Source organism: Gracilinanus agilis, chromosome 3, assembly GCF_016433145.1.
Source record: "Gracilinanus agilis isolate LMUSP501 chromosome 3, AgileGrace, whole genome shotgun sequence".
In the NCBI taxonomy this organism is placed as follows: domain Eukaryota; kingdom Metazoa; phylum Chordata; class Mammalia; order Didelphimorphia; family Didelphidae; genus Gracilinanus; species Gracilinanus agilis.
In genome coordinates this window covers 328,849,797-328,873,612 of record NC_058132.1, presented here as the reverse complement: position 1 = coordinate 328,873,612, position 23,816 = coordinate 328,849,797, and the positions used below count along the sequence as shown (strand labels likewise).

The following is a 23,816-nucleotide window of genomic DNA, read 5'->3' as shown; positions in this document are numbered from 1 at the left end:
AATCCTGAATAGGATATTCATAATCTTGGGGCAGTCTTTGTCCACTGAGATGTCAGGAGCTCCTGAATCCTTCAGTGGGGGCCAACTGGCAGGAAGAATCTCCAGGACTGAAAAGAATCACCACTGACAGGAAGAGGAACTTATGCCCTAGCATGATTGGGAAGAGTCCCTTGGAGTTGCCCAAGTCATCCCATGTAGCAGTTCCTGGTATAATCAAGTAAAAGAAATTAGTGAGAGTGGTAATACTCTGCTCTGCAATAACAAGTATAGGAAGAGGCCTGGGTCAGACCTAAGCAGAAGCAGCTACTACAAAGCTCCCGCCAGCAACAGGGAAAGCAGTGGCAGTAAAGGGATACAGTCTCTCCCCATGGCAGAAAGGAGCTGGGGACAGGGAGGAGTTAGATATGGCAAAGTAGAGTAGTTGGGCCTCTGCAATGGAAGGGCCTCAGACACTAGGTCTACTGCAACATTCCCGACTCAGCATGAGGCAGTTAGACCCAGTGTTTAACACAATGTCTGGAACATAATAGGTGTTTAATGTTTACTGACTGACTCAATAATAAGGGGACAATGCTTGGCCCAGCATTAAGCAGCAAAGCTAAGGCTCTAGCAGTGGTATCTGAGCACTCAGTTCCCCCAACACAAGGGAAGAATAGTTGACCCTGAGTAGCAGGCAGGGATGCTTGGCCATTCGCTTGGCCAGAGATAGAGATTTAAGAAATGCTTCCCTCTAAAATAACCTTGAGCTAGTTAGTACAAATATAATCACTTTACAAATGAAGGAACAAAGCTGAGATGTTACAAGTTGTTCAGTCACAAACAAGTAGCATTCAGTTAGGATTCAAACTCAGGTCTCAGGTGCATTGAATGCAAATTCTATGCTCTTTCTACTACACTCTTAATAATATGTCTAATGTATATGGTTCTAAGATTCATGAGATTGCCCTAAAAACCATCTAATTTCTCCAAAAAGCTTATTTCTGCATAACTCGAGTTTTTTAAAGTAAACTGAGTATGATGAAAAATTATTCATATATTTTTGCTTTCAGAAAAAAATGTATTTAATCCAGAATATATAAGAAGTTAAACACAGACACTCCCCAGGAAGTAAATGTTGAAATTTCTTGTGTTGATTCCATTGACAAATGTTAGTTTAGGTCCAGGTACAAATATCCAAATTAAATGTCATCCGACTAAAAAAGGAATTAAATTGCTTGTATATACGACAATTTATTCTGTATAACACAAAGTTCATGTAAAGTCTTTCTTCTTTCTTCATTCTATATTATTGTCATCCTCTGTAGAATAGATAGCTTGATTCCTTCTCTTAATTTTCTTTTGTAAGTGGTTTACATTTCCAGTTTCATCACTTAGTCTTTTCAAGGGCTTCTCATTTAAGTTCCCCCCTTCCTCTGAATCCTGATTTTCACTAGATTTCTCCAGTTCATTTGTAGAATTCATGGTATCATCAGAAGATACTACCATGGAATCTGGTAAGATCCTAATATCAGAAAAGCTTGTTGAAAAATCAGGAGGGTGATGATCAGGCGAGGGCTCCACTGAGGGAGTACTAATGTCACCATGTATACCTGTAATACTATCTTCACCCTCATCATCCTCATCAAGCATTATTTCATCTGGGTTAATTGAGGAAGATAAGACAGAATTATCTGTGTTGTATTCACTTGGTTCTTCTGATCCATTACTGTCCAAGTCCTCCTCATAGTCTCCACGCAATGAACTTTCTTCTATCACTTGTTGAATTCGATTATTAATATCAGTGAGGCCAAGCTGGGCACAAAATTCCGTGGTTTGAGGACTGATCCTATGAACTAACTCCATGTGTTTCTGGGGCTTGCTGGGATCATAACATATAGCTGTCACACTGAAGTTATATGGAACTTTGAGGTCATGGTTCATTTCTTCCAATACCTCTTTCATAGATTCTTCTGTTGCACTATAATCCCACCTACAAATGTTGGGGGGAGGGGGAAAGCATTATTTATTTTTATCTTGATAAAGTTAAACAATAAAGAATGGGAAATTAGAAATTAATTTTAGGCTCACAATTAAAAAATAATACATTCAATTTTGTAAAAATTAATTCTATTCTAAAAAGCTATTTATTTTAAAAAGCTATTTCTAATTGATAAAAATCTATGTTTTTCCACACACAAGGTCTTTCCTACAGAATGCTGTATTTACGAAGCACTTTTTAAAATATATGTGTGATGGTACATAGTGGCCATCACCTTTCTTTCCCTTTAGGTGATAAGTCCTTAGGTGTCTAGACTACTCTATATACATGGCATTATCTTTCTTTTACACTGGTCAGTGGGAAAACTCAATTTATTTTGATGATTATTTAAGAATAATTTCCCTCAATAAAGGGCTTACTTTAAGTCATGCACATATCAGAAAGAGAAAAACTCTTTTCAATAAAACCATAGCTATTTAGCAAGCATCTGGGTTGCTAAGATGTGCTGGGCACCGGGAACAAAGACAAAAACAGGCCCAGTCTTCAAGGAGTTCACAATCTACAGAAGGAATGGGAGGGGAGAGAAGAGGGGAATATCATATACAGAGATAAGCATATACAAATATATGCAAAGAGAAAATACAAAATAATGTAGCACCTGGTTTAACTTACTTTGCATGGAGGCCATTATTTTCAGGCATATTCCATAAACTTCGTGACACATTTACAAGACTATTAGTAGCCTTTAGAATAGTGAGCCATTCAAGGTCATATTCCAAATGGTCTGGTGCTTTTACATCATGGTCTACTTCTATTATCTATGTAAAAATAAGGAATACATTTAGAAAAGATCTATTCATTTTAACATTTTTGCCATTAAAACTAAATATAGTATGATCTCTATTTTTACTACTTAGTAAATCCTACTTTTGCTTTCAAGGAAGAAATCAATGGTCTGACCTCAGGATTCATTATCAAAAAGAAAAAATATAAGGTGCTAAGATATACTACAGAATAGTTGTTTACTCTGAAATATAATTTCAAAGTTATATAACATTTTAAAAATATGTATGTTCTGGCTTGTTTTAGAATTATCTAAAACAGCAATTCTTATTTCTGAAATTTTCTAATAACTATAATTTCCAATTCAATTACAGTTTCTCAAACACCTATGCTTTTCTTCCTTACAGAAAAGGATAATGATGATAGTAAGTGGTATTTTAAAATAATAGTAATTACAAAGTATCAAAGCCTGGATTCCCAAATAGGGTATTTTTTTAGAATTTATTATTTATGATGTCATTTTCTGCCACAGGTTTAAATTTTGTGCTTCATCTTTTAGACACACGAGGACACCATTCCTAGAAATGTGAATCAGTTCAATCATTCTAGAAAACCATTTGGAATTATGTAAGAAAAGCCATTAAACTATCCAGATGCAGTCAATGTTAATTGTAAAGGGAAGACTCAATATGGTGGAAAGAAAATATATACAGAAATAATTGTGATGTGAAAATAAGTGACCTGAAAAATAAAGATGAGCCAAAATACACAAACACACAAGTGCATGTATTACTATTACACACTAGCACTTTAAAGTTTTTAGGAAGTTCTTTTTCAATAACACTACGAAGCAGGTAGCACAAGTATTTTGCAAATAAGAAAACTGAAGCACAAAGAAATTAATTTTGATTTGCCAAAGATCATACAATCTCCTGACTCTATGGCTGACATAAATGTACTCTGACAGGAAAAACATGGATCTTCGACAGGAAAAACATGGATCTTCACTAACTGGATAAATAAAACTACTTTTTATATTCCAAGTACATAAACACTACAGAAGACAATTACCTTATTTCATATTTACCTGTAGGAAGTCTCTGTGGGGCAGACATTTGTCTAAGGCTAAGAATTTGGTTTCTTTTGGTACCTGTCCATCATTGGCCTAGAAAACATAAATTATAGTTTAACTGTTAAAAGGTAGACATCCATTAATTAGGGAATAGCTAAATAAAACAATAACACATGGATGTAATACAATATTTCTGTCATAATGAATGACAACTATAAAAAATTCAGATATGCTTCATTAATATTTATATCAATTAATGCAGAGTGAAGCATGCAGAATGAGAAATATACAATGCCCTCAACATTATAAATAGAAACAACAAAAAATCCTGAAACTCAATATTATATATTTTATTCCTGGACAAGAGTTGAGAAAATGCATTCCTTTCCCTTCTTTCCAGATCTGGAGGATTATGGGTAGAAGCACTGCAATGTGATGTCAGACATTACTGATCTGTTAGTTGTCAATTTCCCTGAATGTCCTCTCTTTTAAAATTCTTTGTCACAAGTGGTGATTTGCTAACTAGGAAAGGGGGAAAGGATACATTCTGAAATGATATTGCAGTAAAAATATGAGCCTCAGTTTCCTGCCTTCTAGAATAATAAAGTAGATCTTTTATTGCCTTAAAAATTCTACAATTCCCCAAGTTGAAAGGTTGGCTACTTTACAAAGGTGTATTTCAGGACTTTAGTTTCCCCTCCCACACCAATAGTACTTGTAGGGCAGATGGGTAGCTTAGTGGATTGAGAGTCAGGCCTAGAGACGGGAGGTCCTAGGTTCAAATCTGGCCTCAGACACTTCCCAGCTGTGTGACCCTGGGCAAGTCACTTGACCCCCATTGCCCACCCTTACCACTCTTCCACCTAGGAGCCAATACACAGAAGTTAAGGGTCTAAAAAAATTTTTCTTTTAAATAAAAAAAATAGTACTTGTAACCAAGCTTCCTTGATCCCCTGAAATTTATCCTTTTCTTATAGTACATGGCTTCTGCCCCTAGCTCTGTAATCTCAGTGTCAACCATCCTTTTAGAAAGACTATGAATTATGGACTACAGGAAAAAAGCATGAACATTTGAAGTCTCTGGGAATGCACATCAAGGACAGGACAAAAGGCTTCAATTTGGGCCCTTGCAACTAAAAAGATTCTATGCGATTAACTGTATAAAAAACCAAAAATTTACTGAGAGCCTACTCAGTAGAATACTGTGCCTCGATACTAGGAAGACAAATTTTAGATATTTCTCATCTTTTAACTTTCCCTCAGTCCTTGTACATCCTCAACCTACCACCTCATCTCTTTTCTCTATTCTACTACTAGGATTATTGAAGGAGTACTCTATATCCAGTGGCTATTCTTGTTCACTATTCACTTCTTTTACCCCTTTTAATGGAGACAAACCAGGTTGCAATACTAAAACTGCTCTACCAAGGAACACCAATGATCACTTAATCACCATATACAGCAGTCTTTTCTGAGGCATTATCCACTTTGACTTCTCTGTCACACAATATGAAAAAACTCTCTTTAAAAATCTCTCCTCAAGAGCAGGTAGGCAATTCACTGAATAGAAAGCCAGACCTTGAGATAGGAGGTCCTGGGTTTAAATTGGGCCTCAGATACTTCCTAGCTGTGTGATCCTGAGCAAGTCACTTAAGCCTAATTGCCTAGCCCTTAACACTCATCTGCCTTGGAGCCAATACATAGTACTGATTCTAAGAAAGAAGGTAAGGGTTTTAAAAAAAAATCTCCTCAGATAACACTGGTTTGTTTCATATAATAATTATCTACTTATACAGGGAATCATTATTCATTAAGTGCCTACCATGTGCCCGGCACTGTGCTGGTTTTGGAAATACAAATACAAAACTAAGACACTCTCTGACCTTAAGAAACTTACATTTCACTTAGGGAATAGAACAAGTTTACAGATTAGTAAAGTACAAAATATATACCAAATATAATCAAAGTAATTTAGGACTAGAAGGAAAGAATGACAACAGGGGAAAAATCATAAAAGGTCTATTGAAGGAGGTACCATTTGAGCCAAGCTATGAGTTCCAAGAGAAAGAAGGGAGGAGAGAGAACATTCTAAGCATGGTTGACAGCCTATGTAAAGGAACGGAGAAAAGAAATACAATAGGTGTACAGAGAAAAATAAGTAAATCAGTTTTGCGTCAAGGGGATGTGTATATAATTAATCAGACTAGAAAGTGGTACCAGAATGAACATAATTACAAAACACTTTTAACATGACAAAAGTGGTACCAGGAAATGACATAGTAGATCAATATATTTTTCCCCAATGAGTCCAAGTGAGATATGAAGTCTCCATTTAAAAAGGTTGTGGTCTTAATAGGGAAAAGCCCATTTAGGAGTGAGATATTAAAGAAAGGCCTGAGAATTGCATGTTTCCATGAAAATCTAACTACATATTTTACCTGATGTTTCATTAAAGCTGCAAACTTCACATGAAGGTGTGCAGAGAACCAGTAAGTAGGTTGCAGATGATGTAAAAGCTCTGAAGCAGCAGGGCTTCCTAACGTGTTGTTTTCTACTTCTTGTCGAAAGAAGGATTTTGTTTGAAGAAGTTGCTTTTTATTGCCATAATGGTATATACTTCTTGGCCAGTCATGAGACAGGAATATGTCAATAGGTTGCTTCAGCTGTAAAACAAAACAATACAATATTTAAGGGTTGCCTGACCTAGAAATTGGGACTCTCATTTCCTTCCTCCATAATCCCTCCCCTGGCCATACAGACATTTAGCCATTCTATCTACTGACGCTTAAATTAAGACCTCCCCCATCTCCCACTACAACATTAAGACAGTTTTAAATGTTATCCAGCTATTCAAGGCAAAAAGAAATCCTTGTTCTGAAAAGCCTGAATCAGTAAGCCCTTTAAATAACTTCTAATGCAGTTTGTGGTATTTATTTTGGGAATTTATCATAGTCACACATTTACTGAGCACCTACTATAAAACCTGCAACATGATAGCAACTGTCAGGAAACATTAAGAAGTATAAGTCCCTATCATCATTCTAACTACAGTTACATTCTAACTGCATATGAGACAAATTGTATACAAATGTAAACAATATTTTAAGAGTTAAACTAAAATTATAACATTTCAATCGTGTATGATTAATTAGTTGCCAACATAATACTACAGATAGTAATTACTACAGTACATCAGAAAAGAGAAAAATCACTTAGGAGTAATAAAAAAAATGAAGATTAAGATTGGATTTGAATAAACAGAAAAAAGGAGGGCATTATTAGCAGTAGTACTGAAGAGACAAAACATAAAAGAATACTAACAAGCATCAATAGGTATGTTCAGCTAATACTACATCAAGAAATATTGCACCAATCTGATAATTTTTTAAAATTTGTAGAGAATTTAACTTTTACAAAAATGATTTCCAAGACTGATTTAGTATACTTTTTTCCATACCTGTTTTAATTTGAAGACTTCAATATTTCTCACATGATATACACTTCTTACTGAGTTTTGATCATAAGGGGGGCACTCATAATGTCCTGAAATTAATAAAGTGAAATAAGTTACATTAAAATCACAGAATATTATATTTTCTTAGCCATCAAAATAATTCCCAAATTCTAAAACATGTTAGAAGTGGTTTGTTACATTATAGTTGCTTCTATATTTTGGGAATCTGGCACTTTTTCAATTGTCAGAACAGATTTATTTTTGTCATGAAATTATTATAAAAAGTAAATTTGAATTATTTATGGGGTAAGAAGACTTTTAATTTGTGGATTATGTTATTGCCACTTGTTTTAAAATTATAAGAGTTCCCAAAAAATTTGTCTATGCAAAAAATGCTATTTTATCTTTAAGTTTCTATGTAGCAAAAGGTAAGTCATATTACCTTTCCGGTAGTCATGAGATTTGAAGATACCAGAGATTCCAGCAATTCTTACACCACGGAATTTAACTACTCCAGCATATCCTGAAAAAATTACATATAAAAGTAAAATCCCCATGTTTCAAGTTGCAATACTATACATCATAAATATGACCTCAGAGCTAAATAAATGAGCCAATCATGTTTATAATGAATCTAAATTTACAATGCCAATTAATTCATTCTCAGAAAATTACGTCAAACAAACATTAAAATGAAAAGCAATCAGCAACAATAACTTATTTTAAGATAAGGCAATTTGACTTTCAAAACAACTCCATAAGGGAAAAAACCCAAGTATAAACATTCCCATTTCATGCATGAGGAAATTAAGAATTTGAGACATTGATGTAATTATTAAGTAGCAGAACCAAATCTAGACATAGAAAAATTGAAGCCTCCTAATTCCTAGTCCAAAATTTAAAGTGTCATTATTATCTTTTCCTCTGACACCATTGTCAATTCCTACTGACTGTGTCACCCACTGCTTCCTTGATGGAAGCCTGTCCTATAACAAATAAGAATAGTCAAAGCAAAACTAATCAACAATTTCATCTCATTTGTAAACAAGTGCTTCTTTCTCTACATACAGTCCACCATCTCTCTGATTATAATTGAAGGTATACATCACCATCAGTCCTCGGAAACCACAAATTATCAATCTTTCCCCTATATCATGATGCATCTCTAATAATAACAACATTTGTACAGCAGACACTGAAAGGTTAAATTACTTGCCTGCAGTCACATAATTTATAATTAATAAGGCTGGTATTTAAATACTGGTCTTCTAACTCTATGCCTAGTGCCCTTTCCACCAAATAGTGTTTCCTTGGGGGAAGAAGATATATCCACATAAAAGAAAACAAACAAATAATAGGAAATGCTAAGTAGTAAAGTATTGTTCAAAAAAAGGAAAGATCGGATGGGTTAGGATATTTTGAGGTAAACTATTCAGGATTAGTCCTTTCTCTCAAAGGGAGCTGAGAGGAATCACAAGATCAGAAAGAGCCAGAATAATTGATGTCTGTCCATAAATGGAATTACAGAGCATAAAGGGGTTCTACCAAGCTCAAGTGTATCCTTATCTAATTTACTCATGATCGGTTACTGAACGGTGTATGTTTAATTTCCCTAGACTAGATTATTTTTAAGGAGCTAAAATTTCCTTCTTCCTTCCAAAAATAAAAAGAATGACAAGCTCCAATGTTCAGGAGCCATTCAATTTAGTTGAAAGTCCTGATACAAATGACAGTGACAGGCAGCTTCAAGTGGGCTATTACATAATCAGGTTAAAAAAAAATGGAACCTGGTGGCTTTGACACAGGCCGGCACCTGTTTTTGACATGGTAGAGTGCTATATGTGGAGTCAGATGTACTAGGGTCTAAATCTGCCTCTTGACACTTATCAGTTGTATGACCCTGAGTAAGTCATTTAATTTCTCTAGGCCTCAGTTCCCTCATCTTCAAATAGAGTTAATAACATTACCCAACTCAACAAGTTGTTTTAAGAATCTAATGGAGTAATGAACATTAAAAGCACTATATTAGCTGTCATCCTCTATTTTATCATTAATAAGTCATATCTATCTAAGTTTCCAATGCAGGAGAGCTACAATTCTCTTCCTTGGATCAGAAAGGAGAAATCAAGTAAGCCTTCAAGAAGGTAGGTTCTGATAAATAAGACTGAGATAGAAAAGAGGGCATTCCACCAAGTGGAGCAAAGGCCACACTTCAGTTATTGTTGTAGTATTTTATAAATATACAATTATAAAGGGTTGTATTACGGAGGGTTATGTAACTATAAAGGATAGCTGAATAAACAAATGGGAATATACAAGACATATTTAGCAAAGAACAGTCTGGATGGAGTGGAATAGTAGATCATAAAGCTGAAATGAGAGGCTAGGACCAAAATGTGTAAGCCTTTAAATGTTAATCTAGTGGCACTGTCCAAACGGTAAGGGATTACCATTACAGTATTATCATTCTGTAAAATGAAAAGTTTAGATTAGATTATCAACAACATTCTTTCAACTCAAGTGGTATTTTGGAATGTTCTATACTAGAAGTCTCTATATGTAGTGCATGAGAGGCAAGGAAAGAGAAATCAACTTAAGGTTTATATGGTTATAAGAAATAACTATTTTTGGTAGAACTAGTTTTACAGACAAAAAATACTGTGAAGCCAGTGGTAGAAAATTCTGATCTAGAAGGTTCCTTAAAGTTTGAAAATTCTATTAATCTGTAATAAGGAAATGGCATGATAAAAACAATTTTTATTAAGAATAAATTTTATAACACACAAAACAGACTGGAGAAGGGAAAGCAAAGAAACCAGTTAGTAGGATGCTGCAATAGTATAGGAAGGAGGGAACAAGGGCCTGGTATGATAATAAGAATTTGGAAAAGGCCAGATGGAAGAGACATTCAATTTGATAGGACTTGGTGAAAGAATGAATAATAGTGAGTGAAGAACTAAAAATGGCTTGGGTTACAAGCCAGCATGGCTGGAAGAATGATGGTTTGTTGTTATTAAGTTGCATTAGTCAGGTCCAACTCTTTATGACCCCATTTGGAGTTTTCTTGGCAAAGACACTGGAGTGGTTTGCCATTTCCTTCTTCATTTCATTTTACAGATGAGGGAAATGAGAGAGTTCAGTGACTTGCACAGGGCACATAGCTACTAAGTGTCCAAGGTCAGATTTGAACTCAGGAAGATGAGTCTTATTGACTCTAGACCCAGTACTCTAACCACCAAAGAATGATGGTACCCTTAAAGAAAAAGTCAGTGGGGAAAGCTATTTATTTGAGATAAGTTACGTTTTAGCTATATTGTGGTTTGACAGCAAGACATATTTAGACAGCAGATAGCTCCTGAATCACAGATTTTGATTCAAGAGAGACCATACATTATCTAAAACAATCTCTTCATTGTACAGATAAAGAAAGAAACATTCCAATTGGTTACTTGTCCATGGCCAAACTGGAAGTAACAGGGATATGTGGAATAGGGACTAAAACTAAGGGTATGGGTTAAGACTAGAAATAATAATTTTTAGTCACCCACTTAAAAATAAACTTTGAAGACATAGAATGGAGAAACTGACTGGGTCCAAAACCAGGATAATAAGACAAGTTTTAAGAGGTGAGAAAGGAAGGGAGAGGTAATATCAACAAATGACTAAAACCAGAAAGCAGCATTAAAACTAAGAAAAAATAAGCATAAGATCAGACAAGTGTTGGATCTTACTCAGAAATTTCTTTTCCCTTTTGGAAAGGAAAAGGTCAAAGCTGATCAGATTAGAAACAAACAATCCTATATCACTTAAGAATTCATAATGCTATTCCATAGTCTTCAAATGTTTTCAAAGAAATCACCTGGAAAACTGAATTGGCCTTATGAAATAAACTGACTGGTTCTACAAACTCTAGATTAATTATACTATAGAAAATACAGTCTAGGATTTCTAGACCTCTACTCAAAATCCTAACTCGCTGACATTTCAGCCACGAAATGGCATTTCTAACACTTTCTACCAGTAATCTCTTTTAGTCTTTGTTTTCTCTCCTTACCCAATGCTAAAAATTCAAACTTATAAAATGGACAGCAAAACTATGAAATGAATAACAGAATATAATTAATCCCACTACACTAGAATTCTTGAATTCATTAAAAACTACCCTCCAAAATGTAGTTTTTAAGCAAATTAGTTTGTAAATCCCTAAATAACTTGTTACTAGCTGAAAAAGTTTTTAAAAGTTTAAACCAGGTTTAGTTGTTACAAGCTACTATAATTAACAACTGTTGGCAGATCTGAAATAAAGATGATATTGATAAAAATATAATTTAATAACTTGGCAATTCATTACTAATTAACTTGTACAAAACCTTCAGATGCTCAAGAGAATAAATGATAAACTAAATCAAACTAAATTTAGTCTTGGTAGAGAGGGTTAAATGAGGTGATAGTAAAACTGAGTTCTAGTCTTGATTCTGCTAAGAACTATGTAAACTGAACTTTAATTTCTTCACCAATAAAATGAGTGGACTGACATCTATGATCCTTACTTAATACTCCATTCATTTAGAAAATATTATGGCTCCACTTACAAAAAAAAAATAGCAACAGCTATATTTCCAATTGTCTTCCATATGGATCAATGTAAACAGGCCATTGGCTAGAGCATGTACATCTTTTCCCATAAAAAATTTAAACTTTTCATCTTTGAGGACTGGTGACTATCACTGACTGAATAGGAATACTTTGAATTTCATAGAATACCATATACTTTATACCTAAAGGGACATATAAAAAGATAGCCTTTCATCACTCCATGTAACAAAAAATAATGAGGAAATACCTAGATAATATATGTTTGGTGCCACCCAGCCACCATAAGGTAGCTCTTGCAAGTGATTAGAAGCTTCATGATTTCCTCCAATGAAGATTGTGAGAACAGGAGCTTTCTTCTCTCCAGAATAATACCTAGAACACAGGTATAAATTTGTCAATTAAGCTATACAACTCTACATTATCAGGCTGCTTGTAAATGGATCCAATATGCTGAAAATTTTACCATGAAGACAATTCAATTCAAACATTCATTAAGCAACTACATATGATGAACAGGTCATTCTGTAGTGTGTATGAGAGGAAAGTACAGGAACTGTGGGAGACAGGTATTTTTAACCTGGATTTAGGGATAGGAGATTAGGGAAAGCTCTATGAAGTCAGAGACTTTTTGCCCCTTCCCATTTGGCTTTATAATCTTACTATCTGACAACTCCAAGTCACTTAAAAAATGTTTGTTAAAAAGGATACATTTATGTGGCACTTTATAATACCAGTGCCTTACATAAGAGATCGCATTTACAATAAGTTTGTAAAGCCATCATCTTATTTGATCCTCAAAATAACCTGAGGTAGATTTTTTTTTTACATTTTTACATTTTACACATTTTACAGATAACAGAAAATGAGACTCTGAAACTGAGTGAGGTTAAGTGATTTTGCCCAGGGTCCTCCAACAATTCAATACAAATATTTATTAAGCACCTACTATGTGCCAGGCCATGTGCTAAGCACTGGGGACATTGTATCTCAATCCAAAGTAAAATTTTGAGGCCCACAAACTACCTAGGTGTTCAAAACATAAGTCATTACATCTACTCATTCCCTTTCTGCTGGCCAGAAAGGAAAATGGAGGAGGGGAGCATAAATAATTTGATCTGCATCTTGGGGTTAGAGGAAGAAAGGGAAACTTGGGAATTTCTAAAGGAGAAAAGGGAGGAGGGAGAGGAAAAGGGAATGGAAGAGGGAGGAAAGGGAGGGTTAAAGGAGAAAGAAGAGGGAAGGAGGGGAAGAGGAAGAGAGGAAGAAAAGGAAGGGGGAGAGATAGCGGAAATAAAGAAAGAAGTGAAGAGGGAGGGAAGGGAGAAGACCAAGAGAGGAACTGAAGAAGGAAAGAAGGAAAGAAGGAAGTAAAGGGGGTGGGGGAAGATGGGGAGAAAGGGAGGGAGAGTGGGAGGGAAGGAGTGGGGTGGAGGAATGTCCCTGGGAATTAGCATCACGAAAGGGACGGACTTAACCTGTAGAAAGTCTGCATGTGGCGGTACTTGGGGGGAACGGCCATACAACGCAGGTCGGCTTCGTTACGCACGGCCTGGAAGTCGCCGCAGCACAGCAGCAGGTCAGCAGGTCCCCGACCCCGCCGCTCTGCCAGCGCTAGTGTCTCATATATCTTGTCCAGCTCTCCATGACAGCAGCCGGTCACGGCCACCCGCATCCTGCTGACCCGAAACTGCGACCTCCGCTTTCCGCCGTCCTTTCCCGAAACCAAAGCAACCGTCAGCGACCCCCTCCACCACCTCAACCAGAGGAGAAGCGGCAGCCAGATGTTCACCTCGGCCCCCAGGGATCCGACAGCAGCAGAGAGAATCCCGCCTTCCTCCAATTCCAGTCAAACTCGAGCGGAAGTGGCGCACTGCCTCGCTACAAATCCTCGGACACTTCCGGCTCGACAAGTCTCGCGAAGAGGACAGGACTTTGCGCACGAGAGTTGGCAAGCGTCTGGGCACCGAACAGGCCGCGTCTGACGTAGGGAAACTTTCAGAGTCTTGTTTCAAGTCTGCCTTTTAGTGAGGATTCTGAGGGAAATGGGGCCAAAAAAAAAAAAAAAAAAAAGCATTGATAATTTTTTAAAGTTTTATTAATGGGTTTTTGCTTTTATCTGACACAGATTGCCCCCACTTCATGAGAGGTTTCTTATGGCAAGTAAAACAATAACAGTGACCTCTGAAAGCTCATGTGGCATCTCACATCTATAGCACGCCAAACGCACCCCCAACCATCCTAATTTATTTAAAAGTTAACAAACGTATTTATCTCCGACCCCTACCATTGAGAAGGAAGGAAAAAATATAACAAAACTAGTCAAACAAAAAGATAAAGAAAAACACATAACTTTTAATATAACTCTCTAGAGGGGAAAAGTAATGCTTATTTGGGGAAACCCATGAGAGCAACAAGTCAATGAGAGGTTAAGAGGCACCATCTCCCCTTAAACCCTTGAAAGCATCAATTTTCTCTTGGTGCTTCCTATCTTCCTACATTTCTCCTCTCTTCTTAACCACCAGCTCCAAACGATAGGACTTCTCCATCTCCACCTCTTCCCTGGGGTAGATTCAAATGACAGCTCCAGTTAGTTTATCTCTGACAAAGGAACTTTAACAGTTCCAGGCCCACTCCCAAATGCATTCCATCTCCCCTTTATGTATTGTCTTCTCCCACTAGAAGCTCTTTGAGGACCAGAGCTATCTTGCTGGCTTGTATGTGTATCCCTAGAGCTTAGCACCATGCTTAGCACCTAGTAATTGCTTAATAAATATCCCTTTCAAAGTGACACTCCTAAGGAAAACCTACATTTATCTTCTATTTCCTTATCTCACATTAACTTCACAACCCTTTTATAGATCTCAAACCCTCCACTCAACTGGAACTGCTCTCTCTAAAGTTACCAAGAATCTCTTAATTTCTAAAGCTGATGGTCTCTTTTTGGTCTTGATCTCTCTGCAGCATTATCTCTGGAATCTACTGCTCTTCTCCAAAGTCTTCTTCACTAGATTTTCATCTATTTCTTACTCCCTGGTGATCCGATTGAGCCCTTTTCTATTTCTTTGTACTTTCTCTTGGTAATACAAACTTCCACGATTTCATTATATCTATCAAAAAGACTTCCATATCTGTATATACAAATCTTGGTCTGTCTCATGAATTCCAGACCTTCATCATCAACTAAATGTCCACTAGATAGATTCATCTGAATGCCCTAGTGCAGGGGTCAGCAACATATGGCTCTTGAGCCATATCTGGCTCTTTTGAGGGCCAGATATGGCTCTTTCTGCAGGAGCCATAGAGTCAATTTTTTTTCAGGCGCTGTTACAGGAGCACGCACTGTGAGCACTGTACGGCTCTCACGAAATTACATTTTAAAAAATGTGGCGTTTATGCATCTCACAGCCAAAAAGGTTGCCAACCCCTGCCCTAGGGCCTAGAGGCATCTCAAACTCAAATCATCATTTTTCCTCCTAAACTCACTACTCTTAACTTTCCTGTTTGCTTTGAGGAGTACCACCATCTTTTAGTTACATAGGCTTGCAAACTTGAAGCCATAGGCCTCTCTTGGCTCTCTCTCATCTCCAATAACCAATCCACTCTCTCATCAATTCTTCCTCTACAACTACTATTGCATCTGTCCCTTTAACTCCCCTACACCAACCAGGCCTTTTTCTCTGATCACCTGAATTATGGCAATAGCTTCCTAATTCCAGGAGAGGGACTTTATCTAATGGCATCTTTCCGTAGAAGCACTAAGTAATATTCAGCTATAGAAATGCATGTAGTATAGGCATAAGGAATGTTGGAATTCCATTGCCTGGAAATGGGAGATAGCAGGCAACACACTGGTTCTAAGATATGATTGCAGTTCTTTGTATAGACAAATAGGTAGTACAGTGGATATATAGAATACTAAGCCTAGAGTCAAGAAGACCTAAATTCAAATATAGTCTCAGACACTTACTAGCTGTGTAACTCTGGGCAAGTCACTTAATCTCTGTTTGTCTCAGTTTCCTCTTCTATAAAATGAGAAATAATAGTACCTACCTCTTAGTGTTGTTGTAAGGATCAATTGAGATAATATTTGTAGCACAGTACCTGACAAACCTGACACATAGAAGGGACTATATAAAAACACTTATTCCCTTCCCCTTGTATAGCAGTACCCTTGGACAGGATGTCAACTGAGATAGATTTTGGAAGTACTGATGCCTATGGCTTAGCATTAATTATCATCCAATGGATATTATGAAACCAAAGTTTTCAAAGAGCAGTGTAAAGACATTAGAGACCTTGCAACTTGTCATGAATTGTTCCCTCCTCCCCCATGCATGTGCCTTAGTCATATGCGTTTCCTGTGTGTGTGTTTTTCAACTCATGGACTCAAGTCATCCACTCTTTCTACCCATGTTGTTTGTGTTTCTGGGAGGCTTTGCCCAGACTTATGAGGGAAAAAATTATATGACTACTTTTATAATTCCATAATAATATCCTCCTGCTATCTTGAGTAAATATAAACACACTGGTATGAAATTGTGAGTATAGTTTTAGGAGAACAGATTTGTGTTCTTACCTTCTAAGATTGCTGTGAAGCTAAAATGAGAAAATATTTGTAAAGCACTTTGTAAACCTTCTATATAAATGCTAGATATTATTATTATTATACTTTGAATCTGGTGTGGTGTCCTTTGTGGACTATGTTCCCAATTCACCTTGTTGGTCAGATCTCCCAGGGGAGTATAGTTTTAAAGGCTCAGACTGTTCTGGCTATATAGCCAATTGAAGAAGACTATTCATAGAGAAGCATAATGCTCCATGTTAGGTGATGTGGTCATGTTCCAAAGGCCTATTACATATATAAATGTTATACACAGACACACAATGTAGTTATGCATGTGTGTATATAAATATGTGGCTTCAAGGGGGTGGTACAAGCAGCAAGGAGAATTACAAATGCCCTTAATCAAGAGGTAGTATTTGAAGTGACCTTGGAAAGAAAATAGAAATTCACTCAGCCCTTACAACAAGCCTGTGACATAGATGCTACAGGATGCATTATTTAATGGAAGTCCAGTAAGATGAAATGTCCCACCCAAAGTAACACTAATAGGAAGCATCAAAGACCAGGATTCAAGCCCCAGATTTTCTAACTTAAAATCCAGAGTTTTTGCAACCACTCTAGTGCTGCTTCTCTGTTTTCTGAGGGTATCTGACACTGAAATATTCTATTTATTGTTGTACAAGTTTTATTCAAGAGACTAAATGCTACAAAAATGAATGTGTTCTTGTTATATGTGATGTTTTAGTATAACTTGATATTTACCCTCCTGCAAAGTAGACTTTAGTGTAGTCACAAAGAAAAATATTGCCAACATCTTTTATATTGAGTTCATGTTCACTATACTATATAAAGGACTTTTGCTTCTTGGAGTTTGGAGTAAAAGGACAGGGCGATTATGTTAGCTCCCCTGATTTGTTTTTGACATCACCCTATATTTCTAAATCATATATCCATTTTGACTTAGTATATGGCATGAGGTGATGGTCTGTGCCTAATTTGTGCTATACTGTTCTCCAGGTTTCCAAGCAGTTTCTGTTGAATGGTCAGTTCTTTTTCCAAAAGCAACTAGTAAACTTCTGAAACCAGATTTGAATTCAGGTTTTCCTGATTCTCTGTCTAGTGATCTATCCACTTAGTCACCTGGCTACCTGAATGAGAATGGGACTATTTTGCTACCTTATTACAGAATTGAAAACTGAGAAAGAATTTTAGAATGTCATTTTTTAAAAACAACTTCAAACTCCTTAAATACCTTTGAAGACATTAAGGTTGTGAAGGGACAATTGTTTCTTTTTGCCCATTAGAATCTTAGCATTTCTCATTGCTCAAGTAAATTTAGTTTCCTAGATTTTCTTGACGTGTTTAAATTTCAAAGATCCTACTCATCTCTGGTCTTCTTATCAAAAGTACTTAAAAGTCTTCCAGTCCATTAAGATCCTTTCCCCACTCCACCCCCTCCATGGAATTATATTAAGCTTTTCAGAGTTAGGTTACTCTTGGTTGTAAGCTGATTTCTTTTACCTGCCTTTTGGGTATTTTCCAAATTTTCCTGCTATTTATTGTTGAAGGTGCCAAGTCTCATGTGACACTGACTAAACTTGACCTGGTATCTAAACTCCTTTTTGCATACTTGCAGTGCTTTTCTGTGCTGTAGAAGCTGTGAATTTGACTATGACATTTCTGATTCTTTTCCTTCCGAAGTTCCTTTTCAGGTGTTAATTGAAACATTCTTTTTATCTTCCTCTTGCTTTCTGGTTCCAATAATTTTCATCCATGATTTCTTAAAGTTTATTTCATTTTTAATCTCTTAATTTCTTCTAAGAATTCATGTAGTCGTCTTTTATTTGCTTGTAGTTGTTATAGAATAAACTCTCTCCTACATTGGAGTTTTGGTCATAGATTTTAGAACTAAAAGATAGTTTATATTGGTTGACATATTTCATTTACTTCTCTCTAGCTTTTGTTCTAGGATTTAGATACTGAATTTTGGCAGAACTAGCCTTCACCTTTTGCTGCACTTTTGAGTGGAATGGTCAGCCCTTCTTGATCTCACCCTGAGTCACCTGTGTCCATGCTCTAACTTCTAACTCCAAAAATTAGGCACTCATGTATCTTTGAGGCTCAGAGTGCTGGAACTTCAGGGCCTGTTATGGCATCTTAAGATGGAATTCAAGACACATTAAAACTTCTGAGTAGCTTGATTATTCTAGAATGAGCTCTACCATGCCACACTGGTTATTGACATTCCAGGTGACTTGCAAGGTTCCCATAGTGAGATTCTGAAAACCTCAGGAATATGCTAGGTCTTTTTCAGGGAGCCCTTCACTCTTCCTTCCTGCTTCTAGATATAGAGCCTTGAAATTTATAAATTTATAAATTTCTGTGGCCCATCTTGTTGAGTTGAGAAACTACCAGCTTATTTGGCTATATAAGCCTTGTTTTGGTTGATCTTCCCTGTTTTTATAACTTGTGGTCTACTGGCTGACTTTTTTGTGCAATTTGGAAGTGGAAGAAGTAACATTTTCATAATTCAGATTTTTGTGGGAGTAAGTATTAAGGAAGCTCAACTATTTGTCTCTTTTTAGTGGCCAGGTTGTCCAGAAGTCCCATCATTTTTTTAAAGTATTAGGAACTCTATATTGGATTTGTTATCTCTGTTTATTCTTAAATCTTTTTCTGTTTTTTTCTTTGTTTGTATGTAATACCCTTTTTATTATGAACTCATATTTCTTTTTGACATCTTGCTTTTTTCCCCTTCAAAGCATGACTGTGTAATTCAGAAATTTAACCAAAAATACTATTTTTATTACCCTACAGAATATTTTAAATTAAAATCTAGTTAATCAAAAATGAAAAAATATGTATTATTCTTAATGGTCTATGATCCCCCTACAGTTTAATTCTAAAGAGTTTTTAAAGTGTATATCTTAATATATGAATTCTTTTAGGACTTTATAGTTACCTATATTTTAATTTCTTAACTACTTTGCCTTTTACTTTCAAACATTACATTTAGGTTTGTTAGGAAACTTATTCTGGGATTAAGTTCTAAAAGAGATAGAGATAGAGATAGATAGATAGATAGATAGATAGATAGATAGATAGATAGATAGATAGATAGATAGATAGATAGATAGATAGATAGATAGATCCAGCTTTGGTAATTTTTTTATTTTCTATAAAAAAATCTATTGAGATATTGATCTTATAAATACCCCCCCATAATGGTTGGCACAAGGTACCAACACTTGTGCATAGGGTGTGGGGAGTCTATTTACTACAGAGTTGCAATGACACAATGGAGAGACAGTGAAGTATGCTTAGATATTTTTTAACTATTTTGAATCTGTTAACCACATGATGAAAAGGAATCTCTTGATTGACTGCAATAGCTAAAATTGAGGGGAATTGGCTTCAAAAAGCCTTAGTCTAGGTCAGCCTTGGAGAAGTATTGGCACAGTTGCCGAGCTGGCGCTGGGGAAGCTGCTCCATTCCCCCTCTTCTCAGTGCCTAAAGTGAGCACTTCCCTTTGCTTTCTGGGATAATGTGGCAGGGAAGGTGGGGGTGGGGTAGCTCACAGGCAGCTTGAAGTTGCAGTTTGGGCACTCAAACTTGAAAATCTTCACCAACACTGGTCTAGGTTATTATCTATAGCTGCTTTCTCTTGCTGGATCTCTTCCCTGATAAAAGTCTGGTGAGAGACAGTGCTGTAGGTGAAGAAGCCTGGACCTTCTCCCCCTGAGGCCACGTGGCCCCATGAAAACAAACCATCTCTTTTTGTCTTTGCAGTTTGTTTCTTACATTCTAAGTTCTTAAAGGCAAGAAGAATGAACCTCTAAACATCTTGGAGTCCCAGCATCATAGTATTGAGTTTGCAACAATCATAGCATCTATTCCCCAAGGGAAAAGGAGTGACCTTCAGAAGTGACAATTGGGAACCAGTTCAACAGCAGCAGAGACAAGGACTTATCTAGCTGTCATGCCATATCTAGACAGGAACTTGATGGGACCAATGTTACATAGAAAGTATGCTAAATCTAAAGCTATTATGTCCAGAAATTGATGTAGAGAAGAGTAAGCCTCTGAGGATATGTGATAGAAGTGCTATATCTTCAAAGCTATAATATCCCCCTGTAAAATCTAATGGATGTTGAGTGCTTTTCTTAGGCTCCTCACAGTAGAGAATATGAGCAATGGATGATTGTACTTTTAAGATTAAAGACAGCTCCAAAACTTTCAAAGAACCTCTGGGTGGATGGCGAATGTTTTATCTACCTGGCTCTGGGATAATGGGTCAAAGTATACTTGCTACATCTGCATGAGTTAAATTCTAAGTTTCATCACGTGGGAGTACTGTGGATTACTTTTTATTTACAGAAGGTTGTTTGCTTTTGAAAATTCTGTGAAACTATAATTCACTTTACTGAAATATAGATTTTTTTTCTTTCTTGATGTTTTTTGAAATTCTAGGTATTCTGAGATTTCCTCTTCTTGATCATGCTTTTCAAATAGTCACTTTTATATATACTGCTCTGGAATCTTTTTTCTAACTGAATTTCTGTCATTCATTCTGCTTTTCAATTTATTAATCTCGTTTTTGGGTAAATCCATTGATATTTTCAAATTCTCTAGTAGTTTTTTGTGTGCATATCATTGTTCTCTTATTTTTTGAGAACATGAGGAATTCTAAGATTCTAAATCATTAATTTGGACAAAGTAGGGGCCCCTGTTGAGTCCCTTCAATAGGTGAATTGCAACTAGTTTTCTAGCACTTTTTTCTTAGTCATGAAATCCCTTTTACATCTAAACATATCTGCTATTCCATCACCCTGGTATACAAATGCACCCCTTTGCCTGCATGTTCTTTGACAAGACCAATTCACAATTTTATTAAGTTCAAGGAACTTGGAATAGGTGTATAAATAGGAATAGGAAAAAGTCTGTGATAATGAACTAGCATTATATTAGTGTAAGCAAAACTACTTTAATATGTAAATTATTTGAGATAAATTTGTGACAGCAAAGGTTACATGTATACTGTTATTGACACTAGGCTAATTTGTCTGACCATGACCATATAAGACCAAGCTGTTTTCTTCACCTTTAAATGGTTCTCTATCAGCTGAAAGCTGAATTTCATGGCACACAAATATTTCATTGCTCTATTTTGTTATTTTTAATTCTGGGATTTTTAAGAATGGATATTATTTCAAATGTATCAAGTTCCTTCCTCTCCCAAAGTAAAGATAACTACATATACCATGTCCAGGGGTAGCCTGAGGGATTTGGAAGTATTTTTTCTTTAATATTATCAGCTCAGTCTCTCATTTGACTATGCTTTCCCCATTGTTAAAGGCTAATGGGTAGCACCCTGCTTTTGTTTAATCTGGTAACATCAATTATCCTTTATAAAGGAATAATTTTTATTAGTAAATTAATTTTATTAATAATATTTCTTTCTATCATATGTCATTAACATTACTATTGATTATTAAGGTAATAAATACTTAGGAGATACCAAGAACAGGATATTTCCCACTAAATATTTAGCAGCATACTCTCCCAAATGTAAGCTTCCTAATTTCTTCTATGTTTTGAGTGGCATCAGAGGTGCTCCACATATATATTGATGTCCATTATACATGAAGAAAACATGGAAAAGATGTGGCTCTAAAAAAAATGCTTAATAACTGTTAGAGACATTGCATCAGCTATTGGTGTGGGGAAGTTAAATGGTTCAAAGGTCATTGAAAGATCATTTGAAACAAGATCAATTGTACCAAAGTGCAATGGAAAATGCAGCTAAAAAAAAAATAAAAAAAATATTTTCAAGAACTGACAAATCACTGCTGCAGAATAGTCTCACAAACCCCTAGCAAACAAAGATAAGGTTAGGGTACTACAGCAGATGGAAGAGCTATAATTGATTGCTATAATGTATGGCATAAGTTTCTGAAAGTTGGAAGATCATAAGGCGGCCAGCAAAAAAAAAAAATTCATCTGCTAACTGTTGCTATGAGCAAAACAAAACAAAACAAAACAAAACAAAACAAAACAAAACACTTGTCATAGGCAAGAGAATTTTAAAAATTCTTACTGAAGATTAAAAGGAAATCACTTTTACTGATAAAACTTGCTTCATTCAAGTTTATATACAAACCTGAACTTAAAAGATTTAGGCATTTTCATCAAACAATTAAAAATATAGGAGAATTTTTTTTATTTCTAGTGAGTTTGGAAGCTTTTTCATTATCAAGTGGATGGTGAAATCTGATAAATATGTTGACATACTGAGATATTGTAGTTAAAACAGTAAGTCACTCTGAGGGAGAGATAGAAGGCAGCATGTATGTGGTAAATCAAATCATCACCTTTACCATTATCCCCTCTTGAATATGATGGGGATACAGGCTGGGAACCGCTTCTGCAGGTGCTACAACCATTGCTACTGAAGACTCAGAAAAGAAAGTTCTTGTCAGCAAAATCCTTGGCACTGACCAGTGGTTGAACAACTTAAACTGATATAATTTTTATCATTGGGAAATAACATTTAAAAGGCATTACCCTCTGCTTTCCTGTTGCATTCAAAGGAGGATGAAACCTTTTCATCTAATTTGCAGCTAGACCCTTCTATATTCATTATCATCCCCTTTAGAAAAGAGTTCCTTGAGAGAAGGGACTCTCTTTACAATTTGTGTCCCCAGAACTTCGCATAATGCATTACACATAGTAAGTGCTTAATAATTTTTTCATTATTCCATAATTTCAGAAATGGAGATGGGACAATGTGATACAATTATGTATCATGTTACATGTCACTAAAGTTTAAGAAAGGCATACAAGATATGAAGATAAACATGCTTCAATAGCCTAAGAACTTACTTTTCTTATATCCCATTGAAAATCTATAGGCTACATCAACTGAGAAATAGTTGAACAAGTTATAGTATATAACTGTGATGGAGGACTATTGTGTTACAAGAAATCACAAAGGGGATAGTTTGAAAAACGCCTGAGAAGTCTTATATGAATTGATACAAAGGGAAGTGAGCAGAACCAGGACAACAATGTATACAATAACAACAATATTTTAAAGATAACAAACTGTGAAAGACTTAGTAATTCTGATCAATACAATGGTCCATGTTAATTCCAAAGGACTCATGATGAAAAATGTTATCCACCTCCAGATAGAAAACTGATGGATTCAGAGTATAGATTGAAGCATATTTTTTCTCTTTCTTTGTTTTTCTCATACCATAGTTAGTGTGGAAATATATGGAAATGTATTTTGCATGACTTCATATATGTAATGTAATGGGTATTGTGTTTATTGCCTTCTTAATGGATAAAGAAGGGATAGCAGGAA

General features: G+C 35.8%; 1 protein-coding gene across 1 annotated transcript; it reads right to left on the bottom strand.

Annotated features, from left to right (window-relative positions):
- Positions 1-1,048: 1,048 nt before the first annotated feature.
- Positions 1,049-13,903, bottom strand: DBR1 (debranching RNA lariats 1). Its single transcript, XM_044666681.1, has 8 exons — positions 13,359-13,903; positions 12,131-12,255; positions 7,730-7,810; positions 7,291-7,376; positions 6,272-6,496; positions 3,849-3,926; positions 2,651-2,796; positions 1,049-1,969 (listed from the first exon to the last, which is right to left on the bottom strand). Exons 1-8 carry the CDS (start codon positions 13,553-13,555, stop codon positions 1,276-1,278), a joined length of 1,632 nt encoding a protein of 543 aa, XP_044522616.1. The 5' UTR covers positions 13,556-13,903; the 3' UTR covers positions 1,049-1,275.
- Between the last annotated feature and the right edge of the window lie 9,913 nt (positions 13,904-23,816).